Source organism: Neoarius graeffei, chromosome 17 (genome assembly GCF_027579695.1).
Source record: "Neoarius graeffei isolate fNeoGra1 chromosome 17, fNeoGra1.pri, whole genome shotgun sequence".
Lineage (NCBI taxonomy): Eukaryota > Metazoa > Chordata > Actinopteri > Siluriformes > Ariidae > Neoarius > Neoarius graeffei.
In genome coordinates, this window is record NC_083585.1 from 24,345,423 (window position 1) to 24,363,755 (window position 18,333).

Genomic DNA, 18,333 nt, shown 5'->3' on the forward strand with positions numbered 1-18,333 from the left:
TGTTATTTCACAGTTTGTGACCCTGCCAACAATCAGCCAGATCAGAGGCAAGAGTATGGGCAAAATTGATGTGTTTTTTTCTTTTAAAATCTGGAAATATCGTAACCGACCAGCCTCCCCTGTTTGAAAGACTACCAGCCGCCACTGATGTAAATGGTTTATAATCTACGTTTAATACACTAATAGGGCGAAAATTACCACACTCCAACGTATCTTTCCCTTCCTTGGGGGTCAATGAAATTGTTGCCTCTTTCCAAGAGGGTGGAATTTTGTTTTCTCTTAAGACCCAGTTGAAGGTATCCAGTAGGAACTAATTTCTCTTTCAAAGCTTTATACCATTCCCCTGTAAAGCCGTCTGGACCTGGTGACTTGTTTGTCTTTAACCTAGAGATGGCTGCATTTATTTCATCAGTTGTGATTGCTGCTGCTAATTGTTCATTTTGTTCTGCAGAGATAGAGGGTAGATCAAGTGAGGCCAAGAATGTATCAATATGAGAAGTATTGTCTATGTTGCTGGGAATAAAGTGTTTTGTAGAACTTTTCAAAACTCTGCTGGATTTTTTCTAATCTGTGTTCAATTTCCCCAGATTCTGGATTTCGAATCTTAGAAATGGTGTTATCCGCTTGCTGTTTTTTCAATTTGTATGCCAAGAGTTTCATTGCCTTCCCTCCAACCTCATAATAACGTTGTTTTAAAAATAGAAACTTCTTTTGTATTTCCTGTGTACTCATTTCCTCTATCTCCATCTTTCTCTTTCATTTTTTGTTTATCCCCTTCGTCTATGGTGGTACTGTGAGCCCTTTGTAAATGTTTTAATTTAGTCTCCAGGTCTTGCAGTTTTTGTCGTCTTATTTTTTGTATGAAAGAGGTGGTAGCAATGATTTTCCCCCTCATAACATCTTTAAGTGAATCCCAGAGGATACCAGGTGTCACCTCCCCATTATCATTTATATCCATGAATGTGTCAATTTCTGCTAGTAAACACTTCTTGGTATCTGGATTGGCCAATATATTTGAATTTATTCTCCATAGTGTAGATCTTTGTTCCCTGTTCAATGACATATAAATAAATATGGGGCTATGATCTGAAAGAGTAATTGGGCCTATGTCACACCTCTCAATTTTGTGTAGATCTCTACTGAAAATAAAAAGGTAATCTATCCTGGTGTATACTGTATGTGGTGCAGAAAAATAAGTATAGTCTCGAGTGGTAGGATGCAATTCTCTCCATATATCTACAATACCTAATTCTTTCATCAAGTCAATCACTCTTCTACTTATAGGTTTTATCTAAGACTTACTATTTGAAACATCTAGTGTTGGGTGTAGGTGTATGTTAAAGTCGCCCCCACAAATGACAACCTCTTGTGCTTTTGTTGTCATCAAGTCAAACATTTTCCTATAAAACATCCATCCACTGCCTGGAGGTGCATAAACATTAAGTAAAGTTACCATAGTCCCTTCTGTTTTGCCTGTAATCATCACATACCTGCCTTCCGTATCAGCGAGTTCTGATATGTGCTCATAATTCACGCCTCTTGTTATCAGAATAGCTACTCCTCTTTTATGCCCAGATCTATCAGATGATACAAATACATATTTAATGCCCATTCTGTTAAGTTTGGCATGTTCAATGGTGTTGAGGTGGGTTTCTTGAAGATACGCTACTTGAACCTTATCTCTTTTAAGTTGTGCTAAAATTTTCCCCCTTTTGACTGGGTTATTTAAACTGTCAACATTATATGTGGCTAATCTTATGTTCTGCATTAAGGCTTATATCTTTGGGCATGTCCTGCATTTTAGTGAAAAATGACCCCTGTACAGTATAGAACGACTGTAAACAAACATATTGTGAACATTGAACAAGATAAGAAAAGATAAACATATAATAGTCTTCCAAGATATGAGTCTTACTTAAGACCCTCGACCAGATGGAAGCAGGTGGATTTGGGAGATAGCCTCCCTCTTGGTAAGTGGGAGGGCCCTCACAGGTGTCCACATAAAGTTCCATGTCCATTTGTTTTCCCGAGTATTAGAAATATAACTTTACAGCTAGGTTTAGCACCACATTGTGCTCTATTATGAGCTAAATAGTCACACAAGCAAATCTCACCATTCCAAAGCAGGGATTGAGTCCGTTTTTACATCAAGTTACTAATCGCTGTCTGCGCTTTGGGGTGGTACATCTCTTCGGAAGCCCTGCAGTCGCTCTTTATAGTTTGGGGTTCCAGAACCGGTGCTTTCCACTCGTCATCGGGTTCGTCCGCTTCTCTGCCAGCTTAATTTCCTAAGGCGCTCCATCATTGTCTCAGGTTGATTGACAGCGGCGATGTCAAAACCTCTCTCAGCCAAATCTCCCGTTGCCTTTTCAACCGTGTTGTAGATCTTTTCTCCTTCCTGGTATTGCACTTTAAGCCGGGCGGGGAACAACGTTTAAAACTTGATGTTTCGATCCCTGAGAACCTTCCGAACCTCTGCATATTCTTTTCGTTGTTGTAGAATACGTGGTGGATAATCATTGTCTACGTTAATTCGGGTTGTGCCCAACATCAAACCCTTCTTTTGCCACGCTTTCCTGAGCACCATCTCTTTGGTTCGGAAGCTAGCGAATTTGACAACGATTGATCTTGGTTGTGCATTTGGTGGGGGCCAAACTCCTAGTGAGCGATGGGCTCTCTCAATGTTCAGGGCCGTATCAGCAACGTCAAGATTATCCCTTATCAGCTGCTCCACGAACACAATCACTGACAGACTGTCCCTTTCAGCCCCCTCCGGAATCCCATATAAGCGAATGTTTTCGCGTCGTGAGCGACTCTCCTGCTCGGTTAGCCTTGCCTCCATCTGAGCATGAACTTTTAGCATTTCAGACACAATGTCCTCGACATTTTGTATTCTTTCTTCTGCCTTTTCGATTCAGCTCTCAGCCTCTTCCAATTTGGTGTTAGTTTTTGTTATTTCCCCTTTGATTTCTTCCATTTGTGATTTATTGTCCTGTCAAAATTCTCTTAATTCTCGTAGTATCAGATCCAAATCAGCCGTAGATTCCCCCACAGGATTAGCATTGTCATTTCGAGTCCCTGTTTGCTTTTGTGCTTTAAGTTCTTTGCCGTCTTTTTTTAACCTTAGCTGCCATCGTTGCCCCCTCATAGATTTTTCCTACTTTGGTGTTTGATATGTGATGATTTAGGGCTAAAATTATAACTTACTCGGGAGCAACTTCTTTATGCTGCCATCCATGTCATGGCCGGAAGCGGAAACCAAATTGTCCACTTTTATTGATGAAACTGAAATAGCCGTTCATCCAGACACATGTACAGGGACAGTATGATATAGGAGTGGCTGTTATGATCGTTTAAGATTGTGAATGATTCAAAAAAAAATCTCCATGATCTATTTTTACAGAGTGATCATATGTACTCTCAATACATTTTAGCAGACAAAGCTCCAACTTGGCTTCCCATGCTGTTTTATGACCCGAACAGACCAACACGTACCAAGAGTAAGCCATTCCTTAGTTTATATTTTTCCTCCTTGTTTTGCTTGGCAACAGACAGCATGGCTGACAGCCAGGGGTGGCTGGGGTCAATGGCCTAGCAGGGTTCAAGCCCTGTCTTTCAAGGGTTATAATAATAATAATAGTTCCTTTTCAGCATCCACATCATTTTATTTGCTTTTAACAAATATTTTAAAGGGATTAATTTGAATTTTGTGAAACGGAGTGCAACAGCATCACCGGCAGTTGTTAGTAAAGCACACGGAATAATACAAAGCTATGCTGTTGGCTAACTAACAAGTTCATCAGTGAAACATCCTCTCGATTTGATCTTCATTCAGTCCACGCCAGTGATGCTTCTGTTTGATGTCACCCACAGTCGTGTTCCAGATGTAATGAATTAAGTGGAATATTTACACTCTTAAAGGAACAGTCCACCGTATTTCCATAATGAAATATGCTCTTATCTGAATTGAGACGAGCTGCTCCGTACCTCTCCGAGCTTTGCGCGACCTCCCAGTCAGTCAGACGCAGTCAGACACGCTGTCACTCCTGTTAGCAATGTAGCTAGGCTCAGTATAGCCAATGGTATTTTTTGGGGCTGTAGTTAGATGCGACCAAACTCTTCCGCGTTTTTCCTGTTTACATAGGTTTATATGACCAGTGATATGAAACAAGTTCAGTTACACAAATTGAAACGTAGCGATTTTCTATGCTATGGAAAGTCCGCACTATAATGACAGGCGTACTAACACCTTCTGCGTGCTTCGGCAGCGCATTGATACAGAGCTCAGATATTAATGCGCTGTCGAAGCGCGCAGAAGGTGTTAGTACACCTGTCATTATAGTGCGCACTTTCCATAGCATAGAAAATCGCTACGTTTCAATTTGTGTAACTGAACTTGTTTCATATCACTGGTCATATAAACCTATGTAAACAGGAAAAACGCGGAAGAGTTTGGTCGCATCTAACTACAGCCCCAAAAAATACCATTGGCCATGCTGAGCCTAGCTACATTGCTAACAGGAGTGACAGCGCGTCTGACTGCGTCTGACTGACTGGGAGGTCGCGCAAAGCTCGGATAGGTACGGAGCAGCTCGTCTCAATTCAGGTAAGAGCATATTTCATTATGGAAATACGGTGGACTGTTCCTTTAATATTTCTCAATATCTCAACATCTCTCAAATGCATTCAGAGGAGAAACTAAAAGTTGACAGAGTGATGTGAATCCTATAGACCTATCTCTCTATTGAACTCAGATACAAAGATAATTGCTAAAGTTTTGGCGTTAAGGCCTCCCATCTCTAATAGATATTGATCAGAATGGATTCATAAAAAACCACCAGGCATATTATAATATTAGAAGAATTTTAAATATAATTCATGAAAAAAAAAGAGACACGAGATTCATGTATTTTGTCACTGGATGCTGAAAAAGCATTCGACAGAGTCGAATGGCCATGTTTATTTGAAGTACTCTCCCGCTTTGGTTTCAGTGTTTACTTTAGGCAATGGATCAAACTTTTATACTCAGGACCATGCGCAGAGATTATGACCAATAATATTATTTCCAAACCGTTCAAGCTCCATCGTGGGACCCGTCAGGGTTGCCTTTTGTCCCCCCTGCTGTTTATTTTAGCACTAGAACCCTTTGCCATCTCCATTAGAAATCACCCTATTATTAAAGGAATTCAGATTGCAGATGTAGAGCATCACATAGCTTTGTTCGCAGATGATACATTACTTTTTCTGACGAACTTGGAACAGTCTTTCTCAGCCCTTGCTGACATGATCAATAGGTTTGGGAAGTTCTCAGGATACAGAGTTAACAAAACTAAATTCTCTGTTCTCTTCCTCAGTGACCATCTCTAATAGATATTGATCAGAATGGATTCATAAAAAACCACCAGGCATATTATAATATTAGAAGAATTTTAAATATAATTCATGAAAAAAAAAGAGACACGAGATTCATGTATTTTGTCACTGGATGCTGAAAAAGCATTCGACAGAGTCGAATGGCCATGTTTATTTGAAGTACTCTCCCGCTTTGGTTTCAGTGTTTACTTTAGGCAATGGATCAAACTTTTATACTCAGGACCATGCGCAGAGATTATGACCAATAATATTATTTCCAAACCGTTCAAGCTCCATCGTGGGACCCGTCAGGGTTGCCTTTTGTCCCCCCTGCTGTTTATTTTAGCACTAGAACCCTTTGCCATCTCCATTAGAAATCACCCTATTATTAAAGGAATTCAGATTGCAGATGTAGAGCATCACATAGCTTTGTTCGCAGATGATACATTACTTTTTCTGACGAACTTGGAACAGTCTTTCTCAGCCCTTGCTGACATGATCAATAGGTTTGGGAAGTTCTCAGGATACAGAGTTAACAAAACTAAATTCTCTGTTCTCTTCCTCAGTGAGCGGGAAAGACTCCATCCCACAGTCTGGCACCCGTTTATGAACGCGCCTCAAGGATTCAAGTATCTTGGTATCTTTATTACTCCCAACCTAAACTCATTAATCTCTGCCAATTATGACCCAGTTATTTCAAAAGTCAAAGAATCTCTCAGCAGATGGATCTCACTTCCCTTGTCTGTGATTGGACGTATAAATGCTTTTCAAGATGAATGTCCTCCCTAAATTTCTTTATCTGTTCCAGTCAATCCCACTCCTGCCTCCTCCTAAATTCTTCCAAGATATGAAAACAACTCTTAGAAAGTTCATTTGGAAAAATAGACGCCCGAGACTCCGACTTGCACTACTATACCTTCCATTTGACAGAGGAGGCCTAAAGGTACCAAACCTAGTTTGGTACTACTGGGCAGCTCAGCTTAGAGCTGCCTGTTTATGGTTCTCATCACATCCAGACTTACCTTGGGTAAAAATGGAAGCATCGTCCACAAGAGGGCAAGCGTTAGATTCATATTTATATTCTGACTCTCTTAAGAACTTGAAGAAAAATACACTAAATCCATTTGTTAGAAACACCTTGATGATATGGCATGAAGCTCATAATGCTGTAGGTGACAATCCACCTTTGTCCTGCCTTGCACCTATCTGAGGAAACACTGAGTTCAAACCTGGCACGAAAGACTTAGGATTCAAACAATGGTCACACAAAGGGATTAGAAGGATCATAGACCTCTAGAATGGTGATACACTGACGTCCTTTAACGAAATCAAAGATAGTTTCAACATTCCACAGTCTCACTTTTTTAAATACCTACAGCTGCGAAGTTTTATCCACTCTAAGTTAAATCACTCATCTACAGTTAGGTCCATATATATTTGGACACTGACACAAATTTTGTTTTTTACCTATTTACTGAAACATATTCAGGTTATAGTTATATAATGGACATGGCCATAAAGTCCAGACTTTCAGCTTTCATTTGAGGGTATCCACATTAAAATTGGATGAAGGGTTTAGGAGTTTCAGCTCCTTAACATGTGCCACCCTGTTTTTAAAGGGACCAAAAGTAATTGGACAATTGACTCAAAGGCTATTTCATGGGCAGGTGTGGGCAATTCCTTCATTATGTCATTCTCAATTAAGCAGATAAAAGGCCTGGAGTTGATTTGAGGTGTGGTGCTTGCATTTGAAAGATTTTGCTGTGAAGAAAACATGTGGTCAAAGGAGCTCTCCATACAGGTGAAACAAGCCATCCTTAAGCTGCGAAAACAGAAAAAACCCATCCGAGAAATTGCTACAATATTAGGAGTGGCAAAATCTACAGTTTGGTACATCCTGAGAAAGAAAGAAAGCACTGGTGAACTCATCAATGCAAAAAGATCTGGACGCCCACAGAAGTCAACAGTGGTGGATGATCGCAGAATAATTTCCATTTTGAAGAGAAACCCCTTCACAACAGCCAACCAAGTGAACAACACTCTCCAGGAGGTAGGCATATCAGTATCCAAATCTACCATAAAAAGAAGACTGCATGAAAGTAAATACAGAGGGTTCACTGCACGATGCAAGCCACTCATAAGCCTCAAGAATAAAAAGGCTAGATTGGACTTTGCTAAAAAACATCTATAAAAGCCAGCACAGTTCTGGAAGAACATTCTTTGGACCGATGAAACCAAGATCAACCTCTACCAGAATGATGGAAAGAAAAAAGTATGGCAAAGGTGTGGTACAGCTCATGATCCAGAGCATACCACATCATCTGTAAAACATGGCAGAGGCAGTGTGATTGCTTGGGCATGCATGGCTGCCAGTGGCACTGGGTCACTAGTGTTTATTGATGATGTGACGCAGGACAGAAGCAGCCGGATGAATTCTGAGGTATTCAGAGACGTACTGTGTGCTCAAATGCAGCCAAACTGATTGGTCGGCGTTTCATAATACAGATGGACAATGACCCAAAACATAAAGCCAAAGCAACCCAGAAGTTTATTAAAGCAAAGAAGTGGAATATTCTTGAATGGCCAAGTCAGTCACCTGATCTCAACCCAGTTGAGCATGCATTTCACTTGTTAAAGACTAAACTTCAGACAGAAAGGCCCACAAACAAACAGCAACTGAAAACCGCTGCAGTAAAGGCCTGGCAGAGCATTAAAAAGGAGGAAACGCAGTGTCTGGTGATGTCCATGAGTTCAAGACTTCAGGCAGTCATTGCCAACAATAGGTTTTCAACCAAGTATTAGAAATGAACATTTTATTTACAATTATTTAATTTGCCCAATTACTTTTGAGCCCCTGAAATGAAGGGATTGTGTTTAAAAAATGCTTTAGTTCCTCACATTTTTATGCAATCATTTTGTTCAACCCACTGAATTAAAGCTGAAAGTCTGAACTTCAACTGCATCTGAATTGTTTTGTTCAAAATTCATTGTGGTAATGTACAGAACCAGAATTAGAAAAATGTTGTCTCTGTCCAAATATTTATGGCCCTAACTGTAACTGTGCCCCTTTAACATTGTTAGAACGGTTTGCAACCCAGCGTCAGCGAAGCAAAGGCCAGATCTCTACACTTTACAATATATTCTCAACTCCTCCTAAAGATTCATCTGACTCAAAGAGGAGGTTATGGAGTGAAGACTTACAGGACTGTGTGCTGGACAGTGAGTGGAGTCAAATATGCTCAAAGGCCCAGAGCCTCTACATTAACTCTAGACTCAAATTAATACAATATAATTGGATAATGAGGACCAACATTACCCCAGTAAAGCTGAACAAATTTAACCCAGACATTCCAGACACTTGTGTGAAATGTCAAACTCATAAAGGCACCCTCTTCCATTGCATCTGGGAATGTGAGAAGATGCAAAAATTTTGGAAGGAAGTAATACATATAATTTCCAAACCCATTCCTATCTCCCCTAAATTCTGTATCTTAGGCCTCTATCTTGAAAATCTTTCCTTAAAATCGCATGAAATCAATTTGATCTCTAGTGTGACCTTGTCCATTCAAAACGCCTCATTGCCATATATTGGAAAAATCATGTCTTGTCCCCCTAGCCATTGACTTAAAGAATTATCATTGTGTCTGGCTTTAGAGAAGCTAACTTATAGTATTAAACATAGGCTTTGTGAGTTCTATGAAATCTGGGGCCTTTTCTTGCATTTTCTTGAAAGCGCAGATCTGCACTGCGCCCTTGACCCTTGAATTTTATTGCTGTACACTGGCTCTGTAATCGCCTGGGTGCTGTCGCTCTGTTGTCTGTGCATTCCTTTTTTTTTTTTTTAGTGGCGTTGCACTGTGTGTTTGATTTTATGGCTCTTATTCTTACTTTTTCTTATTTTTCATTTGTTTGTCTATTTTTCCTGTTTCTTTCTTTCTTTATGTGGACCTTGATGGATGAGATGCTTGATGGGTGGGGTTGTTGAAGTTCGTGTTGTATGTTAATGTACATTCTGTATAGCTAACTTAAAATGTCAATAAACATCTCATCTCATTATCTCTAGCCGCTTTATCCTTCTACAGGGTCACAGGCAAGCTGGAGCCTATCCCAGCTGACTACGGGCGAAAGGCGGGGTACACCCTGGACAAGTCGCCAGGTCATCACAGGGCTGATACATAGACACAGACAACCATTCACACTCACACCTACGGTCAATTTAGAGTCACTAGTTAACCTAACCTGCATGTCTTTGGACTGTGGGGGAAACCGGAGCACCCGGAGGAAACCCACGCGGACACGGGGAGAACATGCAAACTCCACACAGAAAGGCCCTCGCCGGCCCCAGGGCTCGAACCCAGGACCTTCTTGCTGTGAGGCGACAGCGCTAACCACTACACCACCGTGCCACCCCGTCAATAAACATCTCATCTCATCTCATTATCTCTAGCCGCTTTATCCTTCTACAGGGTCGCAGGCAAGCTGGAGCCTATCCCAGCTGACTACGGGCGAAAGGCGGGGTACACCCTGGACAAGTCGTCAGGTCATCACAGGGCTGACACATAGACACAGACAACCATTCACACTCACATTCACACCTACGGTCAATTTAGAGTCACCAGTTAACCTAACCTGCATGTCTTTGGACTGTGGGGGAAACCGGAGCACCCGGAGGAAACCCACGCGGACACGGGGAGAACATGCAAACTCCACACAGAAAGGCCCTCGCCGGCCCCAGGGCTCGAACCCAGGACCTTCTTGCTGTGAGGCGACAGCGCTAACCACTACACCACCGTGCCGCCCCGTCAATAAACATATGTTTTAAAAAAAAAAGTTGACAGAGTGAGCACTGTCTAATCAAAGGACTTCTTACACAAAAGGACAGACAACAGAACCATTCAGGGGTGGGTTTCCCAAAAGCATCGTAGCAAAAGATCATCAGTAAATGGTAGAGTGAGCATCACAAAGAACACTCTCTCTCTCCTAGTTAAGCTGCTCTTGGTGTTAAGAGGCTTTTGGGAAACCCACCCCAGTTTAGTGGGTTATTTCTCTCTCGCTCGCTTTTTTTTTTTTTAACAAAAGGGCTGCAACTTTGTTTCCTGTGTTTATTTTTCAAAGGAGGTCTCAGGATTAACAGTAGGCCTGCTTCAGCTGAGAAAGCTCTTCGTGATGGGCTGTAATGCATAAAAAATCTGTAACATAGTAAACATGCCAGAGGTCCAAAGGTCATAAATGCCTAGTTTATAAATGTATGTATTATTTTGTAAGTGTTGCATGTGGTCAGAATTGGTCTCTTTCAGATAAAAATATACCATTTCAGAGATGCCACCTATAAACAATTCAAATGTTTCTCTGTCAAAAATCTGTTCTCACCTCTGCAAGTGATCTCTAGTGTGACCTAGTCAGTTATTATTATTTCATGTCATCACACTACTACTTGCCAATAGCGAGCTAATTTGAGCGCCACATCGTTTGCCTCTGCCAGGTGCTTTACAGTGCATGTCTCATGCAGCATGCCACAGCTCAGGAGATGTTCCATAGTCTGGGGGCCCTGTCCGCACTTGTAATCTCCCGCGTCCTTGGTGTATCCCCACTTCGCCATATTAGATTCACATCTCCTTATGTGTGCCCGCGGTCTGTTGAGACTGCGCCATGTTATCCATGGTTGGTCAGAACCAGGAGGGAGTTTCTCTGAGGGATGGATAGATACCGTATATGAGGACCACAGCAGGAGCTTTCATGTCACGGTCCCTGTCAGGTTCTACTGGAACCTGCGAATCCTGCTACCACACCACACACTGCTTTTCACCTAATCAGTGAAGATATCAAAATATTGGGACATGAGTTTGTTTGTTTGTTTGTTTGTTTGTTTGTTTGTTTGTTTTACACTCAGCAGCCACAAAGTTAAGGAAGATTTGGATACTCCAGGACAATGTTTAAGTGGTGTTTCACAATTTAATTAATGTACCGATCTTCAGTTCGATTAATGTAACGAATATTTTATAAGGAAATGTTTTAATACAGAACAGACATACTGTAATGTCATTCCTTCATTAATATGATTCTCTAGCTGGGATCATGACTGAGAATCAACATCGGACAGATCCAAGAATGATTCGTGACGAATATGTGGGAGTTACAGTCTGATGTCAGACTGTTTAAAGCATGTAATGTCTGCTATAATAGATGAGCCATAATCCCAACAGGTTAGCGCATTCATGGGCCTTGACCTCATGGAAATGAAATTCTCATTCCTTGTATCTCTCTAGAAAAAAAAGTGTCCAAAATAATATGTTCCATACTTGCCCATGCCAGCAGTTCAAATGGAGAATGAAGAGGACGGTGTGTGTGTTGGTGATTGGGAGGCGTATAAAGGTTATAGAGTGTAAAGAAGCAATGTTACAGCCTTGCCTGTAAAAGGGTTTTAATAATGGCCTTTGGTGAAGTCATTAAACCATGGAACATCTGTGACTTGGCGTGGATGTGTCTCCGTTCCCAGTTTGGGCTTACGACCAAAGCAACACACAGCTTGCCTTATAAAGAGGCACCCGGTTCCTTTAAATCAATCTGGAGGTCGACAAGCAATTTATCAAACTAAAACTAAATTAAAGAGAATGTATTCAATTTCACAGATTAGCTTTATTGAAGTCATAATTCAAAGGTGCTCTGATATTGCTTTTTTTAATTGGTTGCAGAATAAATGAATCTCATGATATTTTTGCATCAGTTTATATTGCTGTGCAATTTTATATTTTCACTGCCTCTCAGAAATATTATATGCAGAAGCTACTGGTCTTTTATGTAATGCTTTATTGACAGATAATTACATAATGTCCACGTGAGGCTGAGCATAATGTCTATTTGAAAAGGACGTTAAAAAGATCAAACGGTGACCTTTGTCTATAATTGTTGTAGTACAATGCGTAAGAATAAAACGTTTGTTTTTGTTAGCAAGTGTGAAGATCTGTTCTACTTTTCAGATTCCTTCACAACCTTCAAGACTCTAATTTGTATCAGCTCATGGAAAGTAAATCTCCTAGCACTTATTATTTGCTTTCAAAGAATAAATACAAATGTAACAACAACAACAACAAAAATGTTTGTAGTGGTTTGAGTATAAGTATTTTGGGGTAAAAATGAAATGTAGCATGTACCTTAAATCTAAGCAAAAACAGCAGAGTTTTTCCAATCAGAGTACACCAGGAAGCCAGTGAAGGTGCTGTCTGTCTTCGGGCTAGAGTAAAAGCCTGTATACTCGCCCAGAGCCATCTGCACCCACACCTGATCACCGGGAACCAGGTGCAGCAGAGTGCCTCCAGACAGTGAGGCTGGCTTGGACCAGTTGCCGAACATCTGGAAATAGGAGCCCACAGCGTGTCCATTTTTCATCAGGTCAAACTGGAGGCTAGAGCGGTACACGGTGGCATGGACAGCAAAATAGTAAACACCCGGCACCTTGCATGTGAAGCGTCCAGTCTCTGTGTTGTAATCGCCCTGTTCGTTCAAGATGATTTTGTCAAAGCGCACTGCTTCCCCTGCTGCTAATGGCATGGTGTGGGATTCAGACAACTTGGCACTGAATGCTGACTTAGGAGCCACAGCACACTCTCCTGGGGGTCCCCTCTCGCCTTTCTCTCCTGGATCACCTCTGTCCCCGGTCAGGCCCCTGATGCCTGGCTCACCTGTAAGATATTAACACCATGAGATATGGCTCAGCTTCTTGAACTCAAGTTAATCCCAAATAGAAGAAAAATTCTAGGCCAAATGTTGTTGTCGGCACATAAGAGCCAGTTATGGCAGTGATGAGTGGACTGTGACTCAGTGGTAAACAGCAATATTTAAGGTTTTAATGGTATTTGGTATTGGAGCCAAGATGGGTCAAACAGAAACCGTTCATTGTAGCCTTTCAATTTTGGGTCAATTTCATGATTGTACCGTATGTGATCCAGATGAAGGGAGCCAGCATTGGGCTATGGACTGCAATCAGTTCTATTCACTTCAAAAATCAAAAGTCAAAGTCCTTCCCATGCCTTACAGTACCTGGTGTTCCTGGGCAGTCTCCCACTCAAGTACTAACCAGGCTCAACTCTGATGGTGGCGCATCGGGCGGCGCCGATCTCCGTTTCCATAGCCCTCGGCCTCTCACCTATTACATAGCTAGGGTTACAGTGGGGGGCTAGTCCTCTGGTAACCACGAGAGTTTAACTCCCCATGCACATCTGTATTGCAGCGTGCCTTGCCAGATGGTAGTAGGTACCATTTTTATGATGGTCTTTGGTATGACCCGATCGAGAGGCGGACACGCTACCACTAGGCCACTAGTCGGTCACTTCAATAATACAGAACTACAACTCCATATCATTTAGACCCCTACTGTCAAAAAACACCATTATTTGACTTCAGCATGAACTACATTTTTTATTTTTTGTTGTTAATGGTTCTAGCTTTCTAAAGGTATTTTACTTGGAACACTTTCTGACCATTTATGGTACTAGATTATTATTATAATAATCAAGACCTTTGCAAAGTTGGTGAGTGGTGTTGCTCTAATAAATTACTTATCAACCCAGACAAGACAAAACTTATGTTCTTTTGAGTTAAACAGATATTAAATACTGTTTCTAATATTACTGTTTCTTTTCTGAGTCAAGACCTGGTTCCTGTCACGTCATGCAAGGACTTGGGTGTCACCTTGGACCCTAGCCTGTCATTTAACAATCACATTGACTCTTTGATCTCATTGCTGCTGGCTGGATTATGCCAAATTAACAGAATTAGGCACTTATTCTCAAGGGATGTTCTCCAGCTCCTTGTAAACGCTCTGATTTTTAGCAAGTTGTTGTACTGTTCCACCGTATGATCTGGTACTACTAAAGGAAATATTCAAAAGCTACAACTTTTACAGAACTTCACTGCATGAGTTATAACAGGGGTAAGAAAGTTTTGATCACATTTCACCCACTTTAAAGGAACTAAAGTGGTTGTCAGTTGAGCGATTTCTACGACTTTGTGATATCATGATGTACAAATGCTTAAATCAAATGGCGCCTGATTTACCTCTGCCAGAAATTAGCCAAGAGATCTGACACGCACATTTACAACACAAGAGGAAAGGACACCGATGGTGTCGCACAAAGACAGCCTAACGCTCCTCCTTCTTCCACAGACCCAAATCGTGGAACTCTTTACCTAACATAGTTAGAGACTCCAATACCATCTGCGCCTTCAAGAGGAGTGTTAAAGAACAATGACATTTAATATTCATATGCTTTTACAATTATTATATTTTATTTAACTTATTTTGTAAATTAATTTCTGAAAATCCAGGGGCGGCACGGTCACCTCACAGCAAGAAGGTCCGGGTTCGAGCCCTGTGGCCGGCGAGGGCCTTTCTGTGCAGAGTTTGCATGTTCTCCCCATGTCCGCGTGGGTTTCCTCCGGGTGCTCCGGTTTCCCCGAAAGACATGCAGGTGAGGTTAACTGGTGACTCTAAATTGACCGTAGGTGTGAATGTGAGTGTGAATGGTTGTCTGTGTCTATGTGTCGACCCTGTGATGACCTGGCGACTTGTCCAGGGTTTACCCCGCCTTTTGCCCGTAGTCAGCTGGGATAGGCTCCAGCTTGCCTGTGACTCTGTAGAACAGGATAAAGTGACTAGAGATAATGAGATGAGATGAGAATTTCTGAAAATCCCTTGAGGGAGGAAGTTAATAAAATTGTATCATATTGTATGGTACCATGCCACTGTTGGGCCTTTGAGCAAGAACTTTAAACCCTGACCGCTCAGTTGTATCTTGTTTCAGTAATAAGCTGCTTTGGATAGATACATATGCATCAGCCAAGTCTTCTTCTCTTCGCCCATCCAGTGTTCTGGGTTGGGTCCCTTTCCTAGGATTTCTTGGCTAAGTAAGTACAGCCTGCTAGCCAGTCCTTTGCTGCACTGCTTTTGGTCATGGACAATTTAGAGTAGCCAATTAGTCTAACTGCATGTATTTGGACTGTTGGGGGGGAAACCCATGCAAACACCGGGAGAACATGCAAACTCCATGCAGAAAGGCCCCAGTTGGCCATGAGGTTCAAACCCAGAAGCTTCTTGCTGTGAGGTGACCGTACTAACCACTGCACCACCATGCCGCCCGTCAGCCGCATCAATAAATATAAATTTAACCTTTTGACAATTATTACCTCTGTTAACTTTGTTGGTGGAGGTTATGTTTTCACCTCCGTTTGCGTGTTCCCAACGTAACTCAAAAATTAGTGAACAGATTTTGATGAAACTTTGAGGAAAGGTGAGCCATGGGCCAAGGAACAATTGATTTAGATTTTGATGCAAATCAAAATAATGTATGTGAATCCAGGATTTTTTTTTTTGTCTGTTCCCAATGTAACTCAAAAAGTAGTGAACGGATTTTGATGAAATTTGGTATACAACTTTAGATTACTCTAGGTTCACATGATTTTTGATTTTGATGTTATGTGGTTTGGCGGAGGTACGCACTCTACCAAGTGCCCTTCTAGTTCATAAATGTATTTTATTTGTAATAAAATGATCTCATCTCATCTCACTATCTCTAGCCGCTTTATCCTGTTCTACAGGGTTGCAGGCAAGCTGGAGCCTATCCCAGCTGACTACGGGCAAAAGGCGGGGTACACCCTGGACAAGTCGCCAGGTCATCACAGGGCCCACACATAGACACAGACAACCATTCACACCTACGGTCAATTTAGAGTCACCAGTTAACCTAACCTGCATGTCTTTGGACTGTGGGGGAAACCGGAGCACCCGGAGGAAACCCACACGGACACGGGGAGAACATGCAAACTCTGCACAGAAAGGCCCTCACCGGCCACGGGGCTCGAACCCGGACCTTCTTGCTGTGAAGAAGAACACTGCTAACCACTACACCACCATGCTGCCCTTATTTATTACTATTAGAAGTAGTATTTGTTGTTTAGTTATTTTTTACTTGTTTTGGCCTGCATTAAGCAATATAGACATACCTGGCTCTCCACGATCTCCCCTTTGCCCTTTCTCTCCCAGTGGTGCATCTCGTCCATCTCTGCCATCTCTGCCTGGATTTCCTGGCCTGCCATGTAACCCTGGAGAACCCGGAATACCTGGGCTGCCCATACACATACTATGAATCTTATTATCTTCAAGTGAATTTGTGTAGTGTGTCAGCAAAACAAGAAGAAGGGAGAGGGCCCAGGACTGGAGAGGTGTCATGTCTTTGAGTCTGTTAATAGAGACAAAGCATGATATGAGCATGATAAAGACTGCCTTTGCACAATATTCATAGTTAGTTAAGGCAGACTAGGAAGTCATTCGGTGATAATGTGAAAAGCACAACATTTTAGCAAAATAATATTTCCAACTCATTAGAAAAGGCACGCTAGGGGAAATTTGATGATGCTCCATAATGCTTGAAGTATGAGCTTGGCTTAAATGCAGAAAGCGTGCACACACAAAAAAATGAAACAATAACAATGCTACGCATTTTCATATCCTCCCTCACATAAGGGAGGAGGAATGAAATAGCACATTGATTCGTGTCTCTAGCAAGCAGTGAAGTGCGCACAGTCCCTGAAATCACTTCACAATCAGGCACTGAAAATGCATCATCAGCAAAAGTAGTCAACAATTGGTGGATTTTCATAATACTGCCCCAGGCTCCACGTGTCTGAGACCTCACCCCTGACTGTAAATCAGTGGGGTTCTCCACATGACTTCTGCTTTTCGAGCAGCTGGTTTAAGTAAAACTAAGGAAAGTGCTGACTCACATTAACAGAACGCAGACCATCAAAGCATGCCTCAGAAAGCAGACAAGACCATACAAACACAAAAATCTATATTTTATGAAAAACACACAGGCAGCATTTCTGTTTCTGAGTGTTTGGGTCCAGTAAAAGTTAATGCTCTCTCAAGGGACAGTGGTTGTGTGTGTTCTTGTTTAAGGCCTTGTCATAACACAAGAGGAATAATGGTTGGGAATTGCTGCACAAACACCATTACAGCACAGTACTGCCAAGAGCAAGAACCTCTCAGATCAAGCCAATAGCATATCAGTGCATACTGGTCAATTGGTATACCTGCACTGTATTAACTTTCCTGGTACAATAGAGTAAATTTATGAAAGACTATGGAGCACTGCTCAGTTCTTTCTCCTTTCTTATTGTTTCAAGTAAAACAGCAAGATGAATGTGATGGTGATTTTTGTCCAAGGATGCAGAAACATCACAGTCTTGAAACCTGACCAAATCAAAAGATATACTGATATTGAGTTCAAATATCAAGTGTGCTTTATCCCATCAAATTACTAATAGTAGATAAAAAAAAAAATCAGACTTATGTCTACATGATCCATGGACTTTAGGTCAAAAAGCATGGGTGCATAGAGAACTAGTCCACTCTTAAAACTTTTAGTTGGTAGCTGAGTCATAAACACATCTGCCACTGTGTCAAATACCTGCAAAATACAAATAAGAACCAACTTACCATTAATTCTTCAGAACTTCATAGAAGTGACCGTTTCTGAGCAGAGTGAAACAAAAACAGTAGAGAAAGTTTTTGTGTCCCAGACTGGGGAGCCTGGGAAAAAGTGAGCACTCTAACGCTTGCGAGAGGAAATGGGAATGCAAGCCAATTAGAAAAAGAGGGAGGGTAGGAGACTAGGGGAATGAGAGAGAGAGAGAGAGAGAGAGAGAGAATGTGTGTCTGAAGGAATGGGAGAGCCAAGAACAATGACATATAAACTCTGTGAGCTGGAGTGCATGTGGATTAGAGTCTGAAGAAGTCAAACTGTATGATTAATTACTAAAGAATGAAAGCACAGAGAGATCAGACTGTGGTCACTGGGACAAACCAACTGCTCAGTCTAAAGAGAGGAGACATGTGCAACAATAATTTGAACCAAATTATTTCCCGGTTTCTCATCAGTCATGGAAATATTGAAGCCTGCTTGTTTATAAAAGATCTGTCTATGT

At 41.5% G+C, this 18,333-nt stretch overlaps 1 protein-coding gene across 3 annotated transcripts in view; it reads right to left on the reverse strand.

Moving 5' to 3' along the window:
* The window catches only part of c1qtnf5 (C1q and TNF related 5), a 72,568-nt gene extending 54,576 nt beyond the window's left edge, over positions 1-17,992 (reverse strand). For 2 of the 3 annotated variants that reach the window (XM_060943860.1, XM_060943861.1), the window contains exons 1-3: positions 17,846-17,992; positions 16,351-16,586; positions 12,504-13,031 (exon numbers count right to left, since the gene is read on the reverse strand). In XM_060943860.1, the coding sequence (XP_060799843.1) occupies positions 12,511-13,031; positions 16,351-16,576 (747 nt within the window). In that variant the 5' untranslated portion in view covers positions 16,577-16,586; positions 17,846-17,992 and the 3' untranslated portion in view covers positions 12,504-12,510. Of the gene's footprint in view, positions 1-12,142; positions 13,032-16,350; positions 16,587-17,845 lie in introns of those variants that run through there. The other variant, XM_060943859.1, reaches the window with a different exon arrangement.
* Between the last annotated feature and the right edge of the window lie 341 nt (positions 17,993-18,333).